Source organism: Numida meleagris, chromosome Z (genome assembly GCF_002078875.1).
Source record: "Numida meleagris isolate 19003 breed g44 Domestic line chromosome Z, NumMel1.0, whole genome shotgun sequence".
Taxonomy (NCBI): domain Eukaryota; kingdom Metazoa; phylum Chordata; class Aves; order Galliformes; family Numididae; genus Numida; species Numida meleagris.
The window spans coordinates 38,267,376-38,288,863 of record NC_034438.1 but is presented as its reverse complement, the minus strand read 5'-3'; the positions used below and the strand labels follow the sequence as shown (position 1 = coordinate 38,288,863).

Here is a 21,488-nt window from a genome sequence, read left to right as displayed (position 1 = left end):
CCATTTAAAGCAGTGAAGCATATGTGCTCTACTTGACATTTATTCTCAGTGTTAACTCATGCTCTTTTACTTCTCTTTACGTCCATTCTCTCCATTTTTAGAACTTCCTGAACTCTTGTTTTCTCTTCCAGTGTCACTGATACAGTAATGACCTTGCTGGTGATAAAGATTGTACCAAAAAAAGTAGCAAGTTTTATTCAGATAAATGTGGCCTGGGACAAATGATTTCTGTGATGTGTGACTCCTGAAAATGAAAAATTAAGATTTATGTGAACACAAAATGATCCGTTTGCTTTAAATATGCAGAACAATCTGTAGTACTGTAGCTTTAACACAGAGGGTGAGTTTTTACTTACTGTAGCATATCTAACATGTAGAGAATGGTTAGAACGTATGCAACCTGAATTACCTTTCAGTAAAATACATTCCTATATTAACTCTATTTAAAAACTTTCTGAAATGAGTTGTTCCCTTCTCACTTAGTCATATTCCTGCATATGACTTTAGCATGTGACTCTGTAACCAAATTGATAGTTCTTATACCTTGAGGATCAACCAAATGAAATGTTCATAAACTTTTTGGCAGCTTTGTATTTTTTATTTAAATCTAAGTAAACCTGTTGGTTAAATATAAAAGGTAGAGATTTAATGAGTTCAGGATGGATGTTACAGTTTTAAGATGGAAACTATGAGTGACGTTGTTTTTATGCTAGTGTTAGTTTCAAACTTTTCTCCATTTTAAAGGAAAACTGCTTAGAACATCACTCTAAAGACAATGAAAGCAAGAATGAAAAAAAAGATTTCTTTCTCATTCATAAATCAGCTTTCCGTATGTCAGATTGCTTTCTGGTTACTTTCCAATATGCAAAGGAACTTCTTCATGGTGAGGGTGACGGAGCACTGGAACAGGCTGCCCACAGAGGTTGTGGATTCTCCTTCTCTAGAGATATTCAAGACCCGCCTGGATGCCTACTTGTACAACCTGGTCTAGGGAGCCTGCTGTGGCAGGGGAGTTGGACTCAATGATCTCTAGAGGTCCCTTCCAACCCCTACAATTCTGTGATTCCTGCAGTTCTAAACTTACCAGGTTCTTCAGTTGCAGCCTTTCATTTGCAGCCTGACTCAAACAACGTACTTCAGTAATTGCTGAAGGTAGTCCACAGTCAAATTCAATACTCAATACTCAGCAAAAGCAATTCATAATCTAATACGTAACTGTAGAGTGTCTAGGCATGCAGAAAGCTTCTCTTATTGTTGTGGAGAAACTATTAAGCATCTCTTCCATTGTTAAGCAGTGTATGACGGGCAGATGTCTTCTGTGTTGTTTGATGCCATTTTGGTACAGCTCGCAAGTTTATGGCAAGCTGCCACTATGACACTTGGATGAGTAATTTGCTTTCTCCCAGAGAGCTTTTTCTGCTTGTAGCTTTTCTGACATCTTTATTCACTCATGTTGAAAGGAGGGACCAGCATTTATACAGGCAAAGCCACTAGATAAAGAGGAAATGGCAACTTAAAACATCTTTCTTCAGTTCTTTGAGGAAATACGAAACCTTATCAACTTCAAGGCTTAATGCTCAAGTTTCTGTGTTGATGCTGTTGCTGCTAGTACATCACTTGAACATGTGGTACTGCAAGTGGACTTAACTGTAAAGTGAGTGTTGTACATGAAAGCAGCCAATATGGTGGTACCTTATTATGAGAAATAATAAAAATCTACAGCCGTATTGCTAGAGCTGTGTTTCTCAGTCATTTTTATAATTCTTTATTTCACCCTTTGAATCTGTGTATAATAGTAAGGCGACTAGGATAGCTACATCAGCCCAAATCTACTTCTAAAATACTGTCTTAGGAATGTTTTTAATAATTCCACTGCTTCAAGCGTGCAGCTTTCCTTTTATAACTATTCTCTCAAGACAGTAGGAGACAGCAGTGCCCACAGAATCATTTAAAGATGTCATTTCCTTTCCCATCTCTTTTTCCTCATTACTATCATATTTTCTGTGATACAAGCAACAGGAAAATGAACTGAATAACTGTATTTGTATTAATAAAAGTAGATTTTGTGTAAATTAAGGACATTGAATTCACAGTAATCCTTAGATGATTGCTGGGCATTTTTCAGCTTTGGAAGGCTGTAGTTAGGCAACACAGCCTTTTGAACTATTTACCATCGTTTGTCAAATATGTCCAGTAGTTAGCTTTCCAATATGGTTTCATAACAAGACAAAGCAAGGAGAAAAATACAACTTCCAGATTTAAGATTCTTACTGAATCTCTGTAATTTATCTAGTTCACGTAGGAATAGTAACTTTTGCATTGCTCATTTAGTACAGATTGCAGGAGCTATTTTGATTTGGATGTCAGTACAAAGAAAATGAGGTTGCTGAACACTTGAAAAGTGAGAGAATTATTTTGTTATTCATTCCTTCTCTGCTTTCTCTTGTTCTTTCTTTCTTGATGTGGAAATATTAGTACTACACCCAAGATACTGACATTAATCCTGTCAGTCGTAGAGGTGAAGAAGGTGGAGTATGTTTTGAGGTTCCTAACAGTCACTTTTTTCTTCCAGATTTAAGATTTTACTTACAATTACAGCAGAACAGTGCCTGGGAGGTATGGTATATATGATGTATCAAGACTTACAGACAAAATATATTGATTTCCATTAAAATAATGTTATATGAGATAATGAAATCTCTTAATCGCACTGAGAGACCAACCATAAATACAGGCTTGCCTTAATTTTATGAAAGTGTTTGTCAATTCTTGCGTGTTAATGGAATCAAAATGTGATTTCTAAAGAATAACACTTCTGTTTCCTTCTCAAAAGCCCACCTTTTAATAAGTCTGCTAAGTCGGATTCACATAACCTAAATTTTGAAATTGAATCTGTATTTGTGACCCTATGCAGAAGGCTGAGATAGCTTCCGCAGAGCAGCAGCCACGGTAGTGTGCATAGGCAGAGCCTTCTGTTCCAGATATTTTTGTTCTTTTTGTATTTTTTTTCTCCTTCATTATACTTGAATCATATGCTGGCTCTCAGCAGCAAACAGTGCAAACATTTCTGGTTTTTACTGCTTAAATTGAAAAGAGGGTTTTCTACAAAGAGCATTAAGACTTTCTGACCTCAAACTGGTTTATTACTTTTTTTCCATTTGAAATTGAGTGATTTTACTGCTCTATGATTAACAGTCTCTGAAAAGTAAATGTGATTGCTAATCAAAATTTACCTTGAGTTTGATATTTCTCCTGGTGGTGAATTACTGGGATTTTTGAATGTCCCTTTCTCCATCACAGGACCTCTGACTGAGAAAGATTTTTCTGTATTGTGAAAAGCAGAGTTTTGAAAAAGGAAGTGGAATCTGGAATTTGTGTCCATGGGAATAAAAAGAGCTGGTTACTTCACGGAGAGCAGAATTTGATTTTCTATTTTCTAAACGAGATTTTTTTAGTTTAAAAAAATGTTCTGAAATTTAAAACAGTGCAGTACACAGCAGATTAACAGTTACAGTGGTTAGTTCTATAAAAGGAAATTATTGAAAGGAAGAAGATGGAGGAGAAACAGCATTGAAATTATGGATTCTGGGTGTCCTTTTTCTCATGGCACAAATGAGAGAAAGTTTAGTTTTCTTTGAACTGTGCCATGAATTGCTTAGCTTTCTACTAAGAATTTTTTATTACTTCATTATACGCTTAAAGATAATTCACTAGCATGACACCAATGAAGTGAAACTACTTTAAGCCCACTGCCAGTGAATTTTGCTTAAGAACAATTGTGACAGCTTGACAGAGATAGCAATTGAGAATATTTCAGTAAAGTAGAAAGTACTATGTTATTATGCTGTTTTCTGAATCAACATATGATTGTATTTTGATCGTAAAATTCTAATAACATTTCCAAATAGGAATTGTGTTCATGCTGGTTAAGGAGGGGTGTCTTGTCCTGCAGTAGTCCTCTCTTAATTGACTAAGGAAGTTAGTAGATGTAATCTTTTTGGATTTCAGCAAAATTTTAAATACTATTTCTCACAGTATCCTTCTGGACAAAATGTCCAGCATACGGCTAGACAAGTACATAACGTGATGGATAGACAGTTGGCTGACAGGTTGCTCTTTAAAGGGGTTAGATGAGGCTGGCAACCAGTCAGGAGTGGTATTCCCTCGGGTCCATTTTAGGGCCAGTTCTCTTTAGTGTTTTCTTAAATTATCTGGATGCTGAACTGGAATTGCATACTAATTAAGTTTGCAGATAATGCTAAATTGCGAGGAACTGTTGACTCCCTCCAGGGTAGAAGGGTCAAGCAAAGAGATCTTAACAAATTAGAGATCTGGGCAGTCAACAACTATGTGAAGTTTATCAACAGCAAGTGCCACGAAGTCTGCACCTGGGATCGGACATCCCTGCGTATACATATGGAGTGGGGGACAAGATTGTGGAGAGCAGCCCTACAAAATGGATCTTTTGTTGATGGCAAGTTGAACATTAGCCAGCAGTGTGCCCTGGCAGCCCAAAGGGCCAACTGTACCTGGGGTGCACCAGGCCCAGCACTGCCAGCAGGCGAGGGGAGGAGCTGTCTGTTCTGTGCTGTGTGGCCTCGCCTCCTGCACTGGGTGCAGCACTGGGTGCCACAGTATAAGGACATAAAGGTATTAGAGAATTACAAAGATGGTGAAGGGTCTAGATGACAAGATGTACATGGAGCAGCTGAGGTCCCTGGGTTTGCTCAGCCTAGAGCAGGGCAGGCTGAAGGGAGGCCTCATGGTGGCTGGAGCTCCTCACAGGGAGTGGAGGACAGCGCTGAGCTCTGCTCTCTGGTGGCAGTGGCGGGACTTGAGGGAACGGCATGGAGCTGTGTCAGGGGAGGGGCAGGTGTAGATTAGGAAAAGATGCTGCACCAGAGAGTGGTGGGCATGGAGCAGGCTGCCCAGGGCAGTGGTCACAGCCCCAAGCTGCTGGAGTTCAAGGAGCATTTGGACAGTGCTCCCATACATAGGCTTTTCAGTGGTCCTGTGTCATGCCAGGAGTTGGATTCAGTGATCCTTTGTGAATCTTTTCCAACTCTGGATATTCTCTGATTCTGTGATTCACGGTCTGTATATTTGATTCCAGAGGTTGTTAAAGGACAGCAGCAGTAGCATACCTAAATAGAGGGTCTGCCAGGTGCTGACCAACCATCCAGTCCTTAGAGCAGCCATCATTTATTAGAGTGACTGTGGAGTTCCTGTGCTTTTTGCAGAAACTGTAGAGATCAACATTTAAAAAAAAAAAAAAGTGTTGGTTGGGTTCACAGCATTAAGCTTCTAATTCCTCCCTTCCAACTTTTCTCTGTTTAGCTTGAAAATCGTGTCCTAGCCTACCTACAAACACATAGCAGTGTTTCTGATACAAAGTTTTTTCACTACCTTCTTTACAAAGGTAGTTCAATTTCATGAAATCAAAGTACTGTAATGATTGAATGAAGCTAAATATTATTCACTGTTAGAAAAATTTACGATTAATCTTGGGCACGAATTCAAGTATGTTGTTACTTTGTCCAAAAAAAAGGCGCTACAGACATTTTTTTGTATTTAGAGGGAGATTCAAGCCCACTGAGGAGAATAGAAGTTATGGCAATAACCTCAACTGATATTGGATCAGAACAGTGTTGCTTTGCTGACTTTTTCAACCTCATCCTTTCGTGTTTCTTAAGGGAAATTAGTGCTATCTTCAGTTTTACAGACTAATTGCAGACCAGTTCTGTTGACTGTCTATCAGTATTACTATAGTAATTTGCATTTTGTCTTGAAGATTTCCTGGGAATCTGCTTCAGGCATTCCTGAAAGTATTACAAAGGGACCACGTGTGAAGCATTTGAGGCTATGTAGAACCTTTTGTCTCCAGGGGATTTGATGTGATATGTCAGTGTGTGGCTTTTGACTTAGTCACTCCAGAGCACAGCAGGATTAGGTGACTGAGTATAGAAACCTTACTGCACTAATAAAAACAGTACACAGTTTTTCTCAGTAGACTGTGTTGTTGCTTTGCTGCCTTTCTTACTCAGTTACCAAAAGCCTCTTTCAAGTACAGTTTAATCAAAATTGTAGAAAAAAAAACTAAGTTTTGCTTTACTTCACATGTATTTAACTCTTAACTGAAAACATGGGCTTTTATAAGCCATTTAGGTTACTAAAAACCAAACGAACTATAGACCAAAAAAACCTGTTTCCCCACATTTAATGATTAGTTGTACAATTATAAGGACCATGTCCTGTTTTAGCCAACATCTGGGGAAGATAATCCATTTATGCTTTGGCAGATAAATAAGCTGTCCCAAATGACTGTTAAAAGAACTGTTGTGACCTCTCTCTGTAAATACTGACTAGATAGTAAACAAAATTAATCATTTTGAAATACTAATTAATTATGTTAATTCGAAGCATGTCAATTTTATACACACCAGGTAACAAAAAAAGCTTTTTATGCTCTTATTTGTACAAAATTCATTTCTGTAATTTCTCTGAGGGAGTATTGTGTTTTTATTGGCTTTTCATCTTTCTTCCTAATGGTTGAAGTTGGCACTATGTTTCAGGAGACTGATATTTTGCCTGAAGCCTTTAAAGAGGAGTCAGCAGTGCTTTGCTGTCCTTCTTTAAATAAACTCTTCTTGGCATCTGATTAGAGCCAGTAGAAATACAGTATGTTTCTAGGAATGAAAAGATTATATCTGCTTTATAAAGAAGCTATCACTTTTTTAGGTCACACATGGCACAAAACCTCTTTTTTTTTTCTTTTCCATTTTATTCTCCCTCACGGCATGTTTCAAATAGTTACTCATCACAAGGTTATAATATGTCTGTGGTTTCTCTGGAGAAAATAGTGTTGGTTTGCTATCTTTAACAGCTTGGGGCAACATTCATTCTTGTGTGACCCTATTCAAAAGAACAGCTTTTCATCTGAGATTCAATGTTGACCCTTTCCGCGGTTTTGCCAGTTCATTACTCTAGACATAAAGAAGTTAATCAAAGCACCCAAAAGAAGTAAGTGATACTGTATAATGTAGCTTTGCATGCCCAGGATAAGTCTGAAACTCATTTTTCAAAATTTTGTGTCCAAAAAATTAGGTAGTTATTTAGAAAGACAGTCTTCCTGGTTGAAGAACATGCAGTTGCAACCACTTAAGATTGCTGCAATTTTTTTCAGAGGAAAATTTCTGCTGGAATTGGTTATTATTTTAAAAGGGACCTTCTCAGTCTTCTGGTACTTCTAGAAATAAGTTTGAAATAATTGTATTCTTTTTTATGTATTAGTCAGCAGAGGGCACTCTTTTCCTTTTAAAATAGAAGCATGGCTTAAAAGTACAGAGATTACCTGTTTTTCTTTGCGGTAGTACTTTATAAAAATTAGAAATTATATGTGTGAAACTGAAAACTGGTACAATATAATTCTGTAGAAGATTACTTGTAATGTAAATACTTCAATGCGTTACTCTTCTGAGTTGAAGCACAAGGGTAAAGACATGATTTTGTTTAAAAAGAACCTACTTTTCCCCTAAATATCAGTCAGTGAAACTTACGCAGTTCCTTCATGTAAGCAATTGAAGGAGATCAATGAATTCCTAAACTGCCTGAAACAAATGACCACAACCTCTGTTGTTTCCTTCACTTCTTGCTACCCAAATCCATGAAGCCAAGCAAAGTTGTTATTCTTCTGATCCTTAGGAGTATGTGTTGTGCAAGGTTAATTCAGGCTCTGCACAGGAGTGAGGCTCAAGCAAGAGTTCTGTGCATGTGTACTCTTATTAAGTGAGAATTCACATAGATCAGCATTAGCGTTTTATTTTTTTTATATGCTTACTCTTGTATTGCAGTGATTGATAGAGGTAGTGAATATTTATGGGGTTGTGAAATACAGCCAGTTATTTTACTTCAAAATTGAATGAGAATTTCAGCATGTTCATGTTTGTATAACTTGTTCTTCCATAGATCCAGCTACATCACATGGAAAACTATTACTGCTGAAAAGTTTGATATTTTGTGTGATATTGACCACTATCCAAAAACGTGCAGTAGGTCATGAAGCTATCAAGCTCTTGTAGGAAAAGCATTAGTTAAAAATTACGGTTATCTATCCAGGATTCTTGTGAAGTCATTTTAGAGAGACTGGCAGTTGAATTTACTTACTTATTTATAACCTTTTGTGATTTTTGTATCCATTCAGTTTTTTATCTATAGGCTATATGGGAGATGCTCCTTAGGAAAGGAGCTAACATGCTGTGAGTGAGCAGTTTTAGCTTTTTTATTACCATGTGGTCCAATACTTCAACTACTGTTTCCTGATTAGTAGCTTGTCAGATACATGTTGTTGAACTGTGTGCATGATAACAAACCGTGGTGGACCAGAAAAAACATCCCTAACTCTGGGATTGGCTCTGATCTCTGTTCAGTGTTGTTGAAAGCAATTCTAAGCCTGCCGCAGTTTATACCAGCTAAATATAATGGAACATGTTATTTGAGTTTTCTAGCTTCAAGGATGACTGCCTTCTGCCTCTGTTGCCTTATTTACTCATGTAAGCTTTATGGAGTAGTTTTATTAACATTTACCTGAAATGTTAGCTGCTCTAACACTAAGAAGCAATCCATTAGTTCCCATTTACATTTTGTATATGTGAACTGGTTTAGCTCGTTCAAGAAACAACGGTATGTTTGCTTATGCATTCTGATCATAAATATTTGTGCAGTTATTCCATGATATTGATGTAAAGATCTCAGAAGTATTCTTCAGAAAGACAAAGTCTAGACCATGGATTTTTTTTCTGAAAACATGACTGTATGTGCCTACTTAGGTGTTTTTGAAAATAATTGCTGATAACGTTATCTTCACATAGAGCAGTAATCTGGATAATTCGTGTAAACTACAAGTGTGGTTGAAAGGAAAGATCTTGTTGCAAATTCTTGCTTAGACTGATTTAGATCTGAAATGTTTCTAATTTAATTTCTGTCACTGCAAATCTGAGTTAATTAGGAAGTAGGTTTTACCAGTAGAAAAAAATTGTACCCACTCAGGCGCATCAGTTGTTAATTATGAGGGCTTTGGTAGGATGTAAATAGTTGCTGTAACTATGTGTAGGAGATGTCTGGATTTAGTTTTGTGTTCAGATTAGCATTGTCAAAACTCAAATGGCTGCAGTTCAGATTTTTCTAAACTTCAGTAAGGGATTCTTGACCAATATTTTCCACTGCTTGCTTGGGAAACTTACGTATTTATTTGAATTGGGAGATTCAGGAGACTGTCAATACAAGCTGATGTAAAAAAGGATATCACAGCCCTGCCAAAAAGGACTTGGGTGTACTGGTGGATGGCAAGCTAGACATGAGCCAGTAATGTGCCCTTGCAGCCCAGAAAGCCAACCGTATCCTGGGCTGCATCTAAAGAAACATGTCCAACAAGTCAAGGGAGGTGATCCTGCCCCTCTGCTCTGCGCTGGTGAGGCCTCACCTGGAGTACTGCATCCAGATGTGGAGTCCTCAATACTGGAGAGACATGCACCTGTTGGAGTGTGTCCAGAGGGCCACACAAGTAATCCAAGGGATGCAACACTTCCCCTATGAGGACAGGCTGACAGAGCTGGGGCTGTTCAGCCTGGAGAAGACTCTGGGAAGATCTGATAGCCACCCATCAGTATCTAAAGGGGTCCTATAGGAAAGCAGGGAATACTCTCTACTAACGTGACCTGTATTTTACTTGTCTATTTTCTTCAAAGTAAAAAAAAAAAAAAAAAGCTAAACATGCTAAATTAATGGAATAGAATCCAAATCAAGAACTTAAATGTATGTAAGTAGAATATCGTGAATTCCTTAATTAAAGTTTAAGTTGGAGCTGTTATTCACAATTAAAATACGATTGCATGTATTTTTTTTAAATGGTTTTAGCAGGAATGAAGATTATAGAGTGGGATATTTAAATAGGCAGATTATCTTGAGCAATTTCAGAGCAGAATGTCTAGCCTTCCTGCATGACAAAAAAAAACTTGGAGGTGAATTGCTAGAGCAGTTGGAAAGGAGCAGTATAGCACTTGACTGATCCATAAAGAAGTCTCTGAAAGTAACTAAAAATCACACACACAAAACCTAAGGGTTTTGTTCAGAGCGTAAGGTGGTTTCTTTTTCTGGAATCCTCACTGCAGAAGTTTTTAATTCACATTTCGGAAAATCAGCGGCTAGCTGCATGATTTCAGATCAAATGTGTAAAAATTTTAGCTTGGTTGCTAGGTGATTATAAAGTCTAATTTACAAGTCATCCCATTTAGACGGAGAGATTTCCAGATTGCTAGAATATATTACATCAGCCATACAAAGTAAGTTAATGATACTGTGTGTTCTAGTATACTGGCACTAAATTGGTGATATTACATATAATGTTATGAACTAGAATTCTGCTTGAGTGCCAGTCTTTTGCTTATTTGTGGTGAAATGGCTCTCTGTAAATTAATCTCAGATCCTAATGGGTTTCATTTCACCAATTTGAGATTTCACTTGCACTTCGAAAGTGAAAAAAAGTTCTTATTTTTCCCTTTGTCCATGCATAGCTATGCATATCTCCATGTTACATGCGGAGTCGAGGTGAGGAAAGTGCACTGTTCCTTTCTCCTGCATGTTTATCATGAATCAGGCAATTGAAAATCACATTATGGTTTTTAACTGTTTCATCTTTATATTTTCTGTAAAGGTGTTAGTTCTGGTCATGAGTTGTCCATGACTTGTCCAGGAAAAGACAAAGGACCATCTTTTGACTTTCAGGAGGTTGAAATGCTCTGTGAGCATTTTTGCTCCTTCCGAAGGCTATAGAGAAAGGAAAGCAGCATTACTCCTTTATGCTTTCTATGTTGATGAAGCTTTTCTTCAGTTTCATTTTGAACAGTTATGCTGCTTTACAGAAAATGATGCTCTGTGTATACCTCCTTGTGCCTTTTCATCAGTTTGTACTTACCAAAGCTTTTTCATAATTCTAAATCATATTCCCTTTATTCTCATAGTAAAATATCCTAAATGTAGTAAGAATCTAGCAGTAATTACTTTCACCATTGGAAGTAATTGACCTATGTGTTGTGAGAATTTTATACAACTCCAGTCCTTTATTATACTTAGGACCTTACTGAAATGTTTGAAATTTTTAGGCAAAAATACTACGTTGTATAAATAGAAAATCTGAATGTCAATTCACTTACACATTCATGATGATTTTTATCTGGAGTTACTGATTCTTTTAGCAGAGTTTTTTGGTAGGTTATTCTGTGCTGATTTACAGCAAACAACAAAAATAGTGGGAATATCCAAAACCTAGCCTTCTTTTGAGAGGAAGATGTAGCACAGACTTTAACAATCAAAGGTTAAAAAATCAAACCTCTTCCCTGTTTAGCCTAGTTCTGTGCTCCAGAGTTGCTCAAAGGAAGCAATGTTCTCTTTACAGTCCTCTTCCAAATTATTTTTGTTAACACTATGTAAGTACACTTTCCTACCTGGGAATGGTTATCAGTCAGATTCCTGTTTTGTGGCATGGTAAGGAATATATCCCACAGCTGTTTAGTTTTCAAGAGAGTGGAATAGAATAGTACTATTACTCTTATCAAATGTTATATCTGCTTGAAATATCTAAAGGTTTACAGGAAAATCTCCAAAGCAGCATGCCTTGCTATACAATCCTGTAAGGGAAGAGGGAGTATTTGAATGAGCCACACTTGTAGATGACAAGTCATCAGGTTCACGAGTCATAACTCATGACTCTTGTTGAACTGGTATAAGTAATCATTTCTGCTTTTAAGCTGCATTATCAGTAGATGTTTTGTTTGACAAATACATGATCATGGTGGTGGCTTTGTAACAACTTTGATTCAGCTCCTGGACTTCCTGGGTCTTATCACATGCCATTGCACTCAGTTATGCGATCAGTGTAAACTTTAGCATCCAAACCTAACCTCCATGTTTTATCCCTTAGTTACTGATAGCCAAACACAGCCACAGGCATTTTCTGATGGGTTTATGAAATCTTTCTACAAAAGAGAAAACATATATAAAGATGTTCTTTCCTGTGTGAGATAATTCTTTAATTGAGCATCTTAATATCAGCTAGTCCGCAGAGACTATTATTAAAAAAGCAGCTTTGTCTGCTGCATCTCAAGTGTACTGCTTTCACTTGTGGACTTAGGATCCCAGAGGAATTTCTTTTGAAATAGACTGCATTTCTGTCTGTCCTCTGTTACATAAATCACTCATAGGCTGGAGTCCTACTCTGAAAAAATTACAGGGATTATATCAGAAGGAATATAAAGAACTGAACCTTTTTCCAAGCTTACTAAAACACTGATTGCAGTCACTGTTGTAAAGTTCCAAAAGGCCATTCTCCATACAGAGATAACACCAGAACATATCAATTGGCTGGCCCAATTAGCCCCTAGGAAGCATCAGAGCTTTCAAAGAATTACAAGATAGCAGTTAGAAAACTGGTACAGTGGAACCTAGAGATTAAGAAAAATGTATACTTATTATTCATGGATTGTGTGCAAGAGTTATTGCCAGGTAGACAAACAAAATGTTATGTTACTCAGGATCATGATTAGTTTTAACACTGACAGTAATTTCCTGAGAGGAATGATAATGAAGAAGAAAAGAGCTATTTTGTTAGATTTCCTGGTTTTGGAATCTGATGATATTCCAGAAAATTCCAGTTTTCTTTTTCATTGATCATTTAGTAAATACTTGTAGAAATCAGTGAAGAAACACTTAAATCTAGGAAAAAAATTAATTTGTTAAAAGTAATTGAATGAGTGTTCATAAGATCTGTGGCAAATGATGTGGAAATTGCTATAAATACTCTCATACTTGATGGCCACAGAAAATGACTCCTTATGTCAATAGTTAGACTGAAAAAGTAGATGTACCATCTAGATTTTGTGTGCTGTACGTTACAGCTGAGCTTGTAATTATAAGTTAATTACCAATTTGAATTTGATGGTACTTCAGAATCCTTCAGTTTTGTCTGGAGTGAGTTTGTGAGTTTGTTTGTTTAGTCGTTGTTGTGATAATGATTTGATAATAATTATTCATGTCCCAAAAGAAATAAATCTAAGAAGCACAATTTTCTAAACAGAAACAGCTTGACTTCCCTCACTCTCAAAAGTAATTTTAGGGTATAGCAAAAATATTAGTGAAGACTAAGAGGTACTATATAAAGTTTACACTTGCAGAAACTGGATAATGATGAATCATAGAATCACCAGGGTTGGAAAAGACCTCCAAGATCATCCAGTCCAACCATCCACTTATCACCAAAATTCCCCCCATGTTCCTCAGTACAACATCTAAATGTTTTTTAAACATGTCCGGGGTCAGTGGCTCTACCACCTCCCTGGGCAGCCTGTTCCAGTGCTTGACCATTCTTTTGGAGAAGTTTTTCCTAATGTCCAACCTGAATCTCCCCCGGTGCAACTTGGGACCTGGTGTTCAAGGCCAGGCTGGATGGGGCTTTGAGCAGCCTGCTCTACAGTGAGGTGTCCTTGCCTATAGCAGGGGGATTGGAGCTAGATGAACTTAAACGTCCCCTCCAACCCAAACAGTTCTATAATTCAATTATTTACTAGAACAAATGAGAGAAAAGCGAAGCCATGTAATGTGTTTAGATGTCTGTGTCTAGCACCAGGAATTGTGTACTGCTCCAAAAGTAATACCTCCAATTTTATTGTGTTGACATCAGAGTTAGATATATTTTGGTGGTATGGCAGTAGAGGTTAAACCTTCCCACTAGTATTATGTTACATGTTGTTGCTGTGTGATATAAGGCAGCAGAGGGGCAGTCTGGCAGAATGGGATCTGACATGGAAGTGCATATGAAGCAAAAGTGTGTAACAGAATTCCTCTATGAGAAAAAAACAGCACCCACTGACATTCATCAGCATTTGCTGAATGTTTATGGAGACCAAACAGGGGATGTGAGTGTAGTGAGGTAATGGGTGGTGTGTTTTAGCAGTAGCAACAGCGATGTGAAAGACAGGCTAGTAATTCCAGGCAGCTCTGCACATTTGTCACACCACAATATGAAGAGCATCTTGATCAGCTGATCCTCACAAGTCAGTGGATTGCAAGCATGGAATTGTGTACGGAGCTGTAATGGCAGCAATGTGTTGGAAGTGATGCTGGCAATGTTGGGATTTCTCCAAGTTTGCACCAGGTGGGTCCCACAAATGCTCACACAAGATTTGAAAGAGCACCATATGCAAATTTGTCAGGACCTGCTGAAGCAAGACAAGGCTGAAGGTGTTTCTTGGACTGCGTCATTACTGGTGATGAGATACTGAATTACCACTTTAAGCTGGAGTCAAAATGACAGTCCATGGAGTGACAACATGTGAATTCCTCATCAAAGAAAAGGTTCAAGACACAGCCTTCAGCATGTAAAGTGATGTGCACTGTGGGGTAGGAAGGGGGTGATCCTTGATGCTTCTGGATTTCCAGGAGCCCAGACAATCTTATCAGCTCTGACTGCTGTATCGTAACTCTGACTAAGGCTTGAGCTTCCAGAGTTAGGCCAGAGAAGAATACAACCTTTCTAACATGATAATGCCAGACCCCATTCCAGTTTGAAGACCATGGAGCACATTGGCATCTTGGCTGGACTGTCCTACAGCACTCGCTGTATAGTGTGGATTTGGTATGATCTGACTTCCATCTGTTGGGGCTTATGAAACGTAGACTATGTGGGCAACACCTCCTTAGCAGCAATGCTGTAATAGCAGGTGCGAAACAATGCGTCACCTCTGCTGGTGCACTTTTTTATGAGCGTGGTATGCAGGCTTTTGTTTATCACTCACAAAAATGCACAGCTAATGGTGGTGACTATGTCGAGAAATTGTATTTTGTAGCTGAGAATTTGCTCTATCAGATAGCGTTATTGTGCTTTTTCTATCTCTTGAATTTTCCATGGAAGAAAAGCAAAAGATACTGAATGACAGATTCTCATAGTGAAAAACATAGTCTACAGGAGAATGTAGTACTTCTGGGAACAAGAAGATGCAGCTGAGGCTTAATAAAGTCTTGAAATCTATATGAAGGGGCATTACTTTTCTGAACAATGCTCTCAGACATATGGTCTGATTTTTAGGTGGTGCTATGTGGAGCCAGGAGCTGGACTCAGTGATCTTTATGGGTCCCTTCCAACTCAGAATATTCTGTGATTCTACTTTTTTAAAAGAAATAGCACTGTTGTGGAGAGCTGTAGAGCAGTAGAGTACAAGCTCTCATGAGTCTACTCAAGCAAACCAAAAGGAAACAGAAGCAGTGTTCACTGGAGAAATATTTATCATTTTAAAAAGCTGAATTAATTTTCTGATGGACATTACTTACTGGCATATAGAGTAGTTTTTTTTGTAAGATTTAACTGTGGTCCAAAGTCGTATTAGTTGAATGGTAGAACACACAGAACTGATAAATGAAACAATGCAATGTCTTGAACAATTGTAATAGTAAATGTAGGTACATAACTGAATAAAGTAATCATCTATGATTTTCTCTGCTACCTGTGTTGAGTACTTGAGCACCTTTTAGAGAAATACATCAGTTATGAGAAATTTCCAATGAAAGCTTAAGAGCAATAGTTGAATAGTGAGTCAGTATTTCACCTCTGTTAGCATTTTGATAGCATTTGGCTATAATTTCAGAGATCAGGTACATAAAAAAAGAATCAATATCAGAATATACTGTTCTATCAGTTTGTCAGTCAGTGAGCAAATATTCTGGGCATCATTCTTTTGGAAGCATATAAAGCCCAAAGAGTACAGAACATGCAACTGAGCTTGATAAGATACAAGAAAGTTAAATAAATAAATAAATCCTGTTTCACAAAACTGTTGTTCTGTGTTTAGTAGCATACCATTTCCTGTTATTTGCTGTGAGAATGTGGAGACGCTCCATGATTTGTCCAGACAGTTTGAGAATGTGAGGGCATGATGCAGAAGAAAATACTCTTTGTTAGATCTTTTGAGGTTGGCTTATGTTTAAAAGAGAAGCTTGCCGTATCTCTAAGACACACTTTTTTCACATTGAACTTGAAGCTTTTATTTCCACTTGAATAACTAATTGTTCTGTGTATTGGACTTCATTAAGTAGTAATTAGAAGCGTCGTTCTCCTGGTCTGTTTAGAAAAGAGCACGGCGGCTGTTCGGTAACAGAGGATAAATTTATTTAAATTTATTTCAACTCAGTAGAACAATCCTTTCAGTATACCTTCACCTAAATTAAAATGGACATAATTTCATGTCCTTCACATTATTTGCTTGATTAAGTTCTTGTCTCAGTGTTTATGTGTGTTTGTATGTATATCTGTCTCTATTTAAATTGATGGATATATTCATGTACTGAATTGTGTGCATAATTCTTCTGACACAACTTAGAAATTGTTCTTCTTTGTGTCCATAGTGCTTAAGTAAATTTTAACAGCATTTAGGAGTGTGGTGTTTTTATTAGAGGTTATTTCCGACTGGCATATCCCAATTTTAGAGGCTACTTTTTAAGAATCTCTATAATGTAGTACGAACATAGTTTATAATACAAATTGAAACTTCAAAACTTTTCTAAGAATCTTGCTTTGCTTTACCTAATAGTAAGTTTTGTTATGCTTGTGGTAACATGAAGAATTTTTTACAGTGAATTTCCATGAAAGACAAATTCCTTCCCTCCTCTCTCATTTCTTGGGCTCTTTCGGAGTCTGAATCAGTCAAGCTGGCTAACAGATTATCATTTAAAAAGCAGGTATTTTATCTGCGCTAAAACTGTACCTGAAAAATCAACATTGAATTTTTTTTAAAATTAGCGTAATTAAGTAAAATTTTTGTTTCAAATGCCTCATATATTTCGTCTAAGTAATAGTAGTTTGTAGTAAACAGTCTGAAGTGAAGGCCCACATTTGTTAATTCATCTTCTGTCTTAATGTTATACCTGCTGCTATTTGTCTTCGTTCAAACAGACTTTATCATCACTCATGTATAATTTACTCAATACTCTTATTTATGGTCCTTCCTGCACCATCACTAAGTTGATTCACATGAATACAGATTTTGGTGAAATATTCCTCTTTGAATATTTTGCATTTTCACCCTTTTTTTTTCTTCATGTTATCCAATTATCCTATATTTAGGTGCTAATGAGTTGTTCAGCTTGTAGAGTGGGTAGCAGGTACTCTGCTTGACAGAGCCTGGTAACAAAAGAAGCACAAGATGTGCTGATCCAAGTTGAGATCTATGAACTTTTCAAATAACAAAATAAATAAGGGTTCCTCTGTACTTTCTTTTTAGAACTCCTTATACTGGTGGTCCCCTTCCCCATCTTCACAACCTTCCTGATAGTACTTGACTTTTCAAATTTCCATATACACATTGGTGAGATGGCCATTCTGAAAATTATTCCCGTTAATCATGTTTACTATATATGAGCCATCTGCAAATGTGGAAAGTGATATAAATTTCATTGCTTTGTTTGTTTCAATTAGGCTCATGCACAGTTAGTGCGGGAAGTCGACGTAGAGAAGGTGTCAACTTTTGAGAACCCATATGTAGATGCAATAAGAAGCTTATGGAATGACCCTGGAATTCAGGAATGTTATGATAGACGACGGGAGTATCAGTTATCAGATTCAACTAAATAGTAAGTATACGATGGCTACAAACAACTATATCTCACTTTGTTTCTTGCAAAGTAATTTTCACTTTTTAGCTTTTTAAACTGTATGTCTGTGTACATACTTGTACATATATGCAGCACAAAAGTACACTTGCCAAATATAATTTAAAAGCTGCTTTTAAGTTGTGGATTGCTTCTACTATTAAATGTGTATGTATTTCCCAGAATGAAATTCAGGTACCATTCAAAGTCTAAAGTAAAATTCTAAGTGAGAGATTCTAAGTAGAAAGCACTTGTTCACCTGCGTTCTTCTGACATACGCTCAAAAATGCAGTACTTCAATGCAGGAAGTGCAATCAATTTCCATACGATTCATAAAAAACAGTCTTCTAGGATTTCTCTCTTCCTGGATTTTCACTTTTTCTCTCACAGGCTGCATTTGCAGTCCTGGTGGTGAGGTAGGTAGTATGAAGCAAGTTTATTGAGCTGCCTTTCCTTTGTGGAAACAAGGCCAAAATGTAAAAGAACATATCTGTCAGAAAGGCAAACATATAACAGAAAAAATACTGAAATTTGTAAAGCATAGGGAAAAAAAGGTAGAGTAAGAACATTTTAAAATCTACCTTTTGTAGATCAACAACAATAAAAATGCCTGTGTGACAAGAATTGGTATCAAATGTTGAACTCTGGTTTTTGGGGGACATATGGATCTTCTTAGTACTATTAAAATCAATAAAGAATAATTAATTAAGTACCTACAGAAGCATATTGCTAGTACCAATAATTTGCCAAAAGTAAACATACCAATCAGTGGGTTATTTTTAAAGCTCAACAGGTATGGCAATTAAATGTGAGGTTTTGCAAGTTCACTGGTTTTAACTATAGTATAATTCATACATCAGAGTTCTGCAAAATCTGTTTCTGATGAAAGTAAAACATTAGAATTATGAATCATTATATATGAGTCTTTATAAGATCCTCTAATATATTTATGCTTGCAAGTATTTCTTCAAATAATGAAGTCCAGTAAATTAGCAGAAACCAAAAATGAATTGTTTTAGAAATACAGCAAATGTGCTTAGCAACAGAATACCCAAAGAGAATCTGCTAAATTTAAGCCCCTGTATCACAAATCAGCAAAACAAGATGCTTAAAATTTACAATTGGGATTCACAAGACAGTAAGACAGAAATAAGCACCCAGTGCTCATTGACTTGGTGAGACAGTAGTTTCCTCTGAAATATTGTTTGAAGCAGAAGCAATGATTTGCTGTCCTCTTGTATATGATCTAAGCATATGTATTGATATGTCATACGGTATTCATTCATCCCTTGCATGATTCTCTCCTCACAGTTTTTCTCTGTTTTTGCGGTAATTGTATTTTCAATCTGTTCTCTATACTGTTTTTTTTCCCCAGTATTATTGTATGTTGTCTTTCTCAATCTCTTCCTCTATGTTTTGTACGATTGTTCTTGTTTCTGAGTAATGTTTCTGTTTCTAATGTATCTTGTATTTTTATGTACTTTCTGTTATCCTTTGACCTGCTTTGTCATTGTTATTGGTTTTATACCCACTGCTAGTACCATGGAAGAATGCATCATGTGCTTTTACCCAAAGAGAGGAGGATAAGGTTTAAGAGAAAGTTTTCTAACCGCTGGGAGTTGACTTGAAACTCTTGATAGCTCATCAAATATACTCTGTTGTTTTTTGTTTTTTTTTTTTTTTTTTTACCATTGAATACTCCAAAAGTTGGACGTTCCTGTTGGTTTTAAAAGTAATTTCTAGACTTACCTGTGGTAAAGTCAAGAGCGCATCAGATAAATAGATTATTAACTTCCCATATACGTTACTTTGTGACTTACTCACTTACTAACCACTAAACCACTTCCCTTATGGCTTCAGAGATAGTGCTCACAGTATGTAAACCAACACCACAGTGAAGATAACCTTAAGCAATAGTTCTGTGAGCTGAGATCTATCTCTTTGTGCTGTACTGGATGACCAAGGTTCAGGAAGCAGGCTGTTCTCATGTGCTGTGTAAGGTTACCGGAGAATAACTGCTTAGCAACTCTTCCTTAGCTGTTTTATAACATTCCAGATAAATAAATATGATTTCCCTTCCCTCAATTTCTTCAATGTGTTATCTGTGCCAGTATTTAATATCCCCATTTGGTTGTCTGTGCCAATCAGTATCTAATGCTGTGCTTTATTATTTATACATGTAAAGAATCCTTGTTTTTTTTTTTTTTTTTTCTGTGTTTGCTATCACCTTGAGCAACATAGTTTTATTTTCATTTCTTTGTTATTGTGCAGTGATATCGCCATGCATATACCTGTGGTCATGTGACTTGAATCAGCTGAAAAGAGTGGCTCTGAGGGCATCTCATAGTTCCTTGGTCATTTGTGATTTTTATGTCACAATATTCCTTCAGAGTTTGATAGGTTTTGTAACTTCAGCTCAAAAATTGATTTCTTCATACCCATTCGTTAAAAACACCATTTTGCTTCCATGTTCCACTTTCAAAATAGGTGCATTTCAATGGAATTACTGTGTGCTAAAAGGAATGTGCTTTGGAACCAGTAAAGTTTACTGTTTGCTAGTATTGGCTCTAGTGATCAGGACATTTATTCATTAATTTCATAAAGCTGTAGGGAATTCATAGGGCATCACAAGCCTGTGGGAGTCTTAAAAAGGAACTGATGCTGTGAGAGAACTGTTACACTGCTAGTGGGAGGTGTCACTGCCAATGACAGGAGGTTGAAACAGGATGATCTTTTAAGTCCATTCCAACCCAAAACATTCTATGTTTCTATGATTTTGTGCTTTTAATATCTATATAATTTTTAACCGCTCGTAAGAAAAATTTGTAGGAGCATTTTTGATTTGCTCTTCTTTTAGCCTTCTGCTAAGGTTGGGGTTTTGTCCTGCAGAAATTTGAAACTGAGGAAGATGTGCAGGATTTGAATGAGTTAGTGGTAAAAAGAACATATTGCAGATTTTTTCACCTCCTGACTTACTTCAAAAATATTATGTTTACTGTATTTACGTTAGCTTAAGATTAGATAGTTCTAGAAACTGGTAAATGTACCATAATTTCTCACCAGTGGTATTGAAGCTGAGAAGTGCAAACCACTATAGAAATTCTGAAAATGAAGCCAGAGCTGTTTTACATTTAGTTTTGTTTGCAGCTTCTGTTAGTACACTGAAAAGTACTTCAATTTACTGTGCTGTATGTTACCAGAGAGTATGATTGTGTTAGTTATTCTGGCAACTCTGTGAAGCAGGAAAATCCCACTGTGACAACTTTAACATTTTACGATTGCTACCCCTAAAGGAATGTCCCCTATTTTATTATGTTGGCCTGCAACATCAGAGACAGATGTTGATGGGATGGCAGTAGAGGTGAAACCTTCCTACGAGTACTCCATTGCATGTTGTTGTTGTGTGACAGATGGCAGCAGAGGGGCAGTCTGACGGAATGGTGTCTGTCATGGAAGTGCATATGAAGCAAAAGTGTGTCATTGAATTCTTCCGTGAAGGAAAAAATTGTACCCACTGACATTCATCTACACTTGCTGAACATTTACGGAAACCAAACATTGCATGTGGGCACAGTGAGGCAGTGAGTATTGTGTTTCAGCAGTGGTTACAGCAATAGTGCATCAATTCTGCTGAAGCAGGTTGTTACAAGCGTGGCATGCAGACTCGTGGTCATTGCTGCTGAAAATGCAAAGCTAATGGTTGTGTGTAGGAAAACACTTGGACACAGGGTCACCCCGACAGTCGGCAAAGGGAAAAGACAAACCCCCGCCCGCCCGCGTGGGAAGCAGCAACTCAGTGT

At 37.1% G+C, this 21,488-nt stretch overlaps 1 protein-coding gene across 1 annotated transcript in view; it reads left to right on the top strand.

Annotated features, from left to right (window-relative positions):
• The window catches only part of LOC110389577 (guanine nucleotide-binding protein G(q) subunit alpha), a 139,529-nt gene that overhangs the window by 77,994 nt on the left and 40,047 nt on the right, over window positions 1-21,488 (top strand). Inside the window, exon 3 of the mRNA XM_021380245.1 lies at window positions 17,516-17,670. Within this exon, the coding sequence (XP_021235920.1) occupies window positions 17,516-17,670 (155 nt within the window). The remainder of the gene's footprint in view (window positions 1-17,515; window positions 17,671-21,488) is intronic.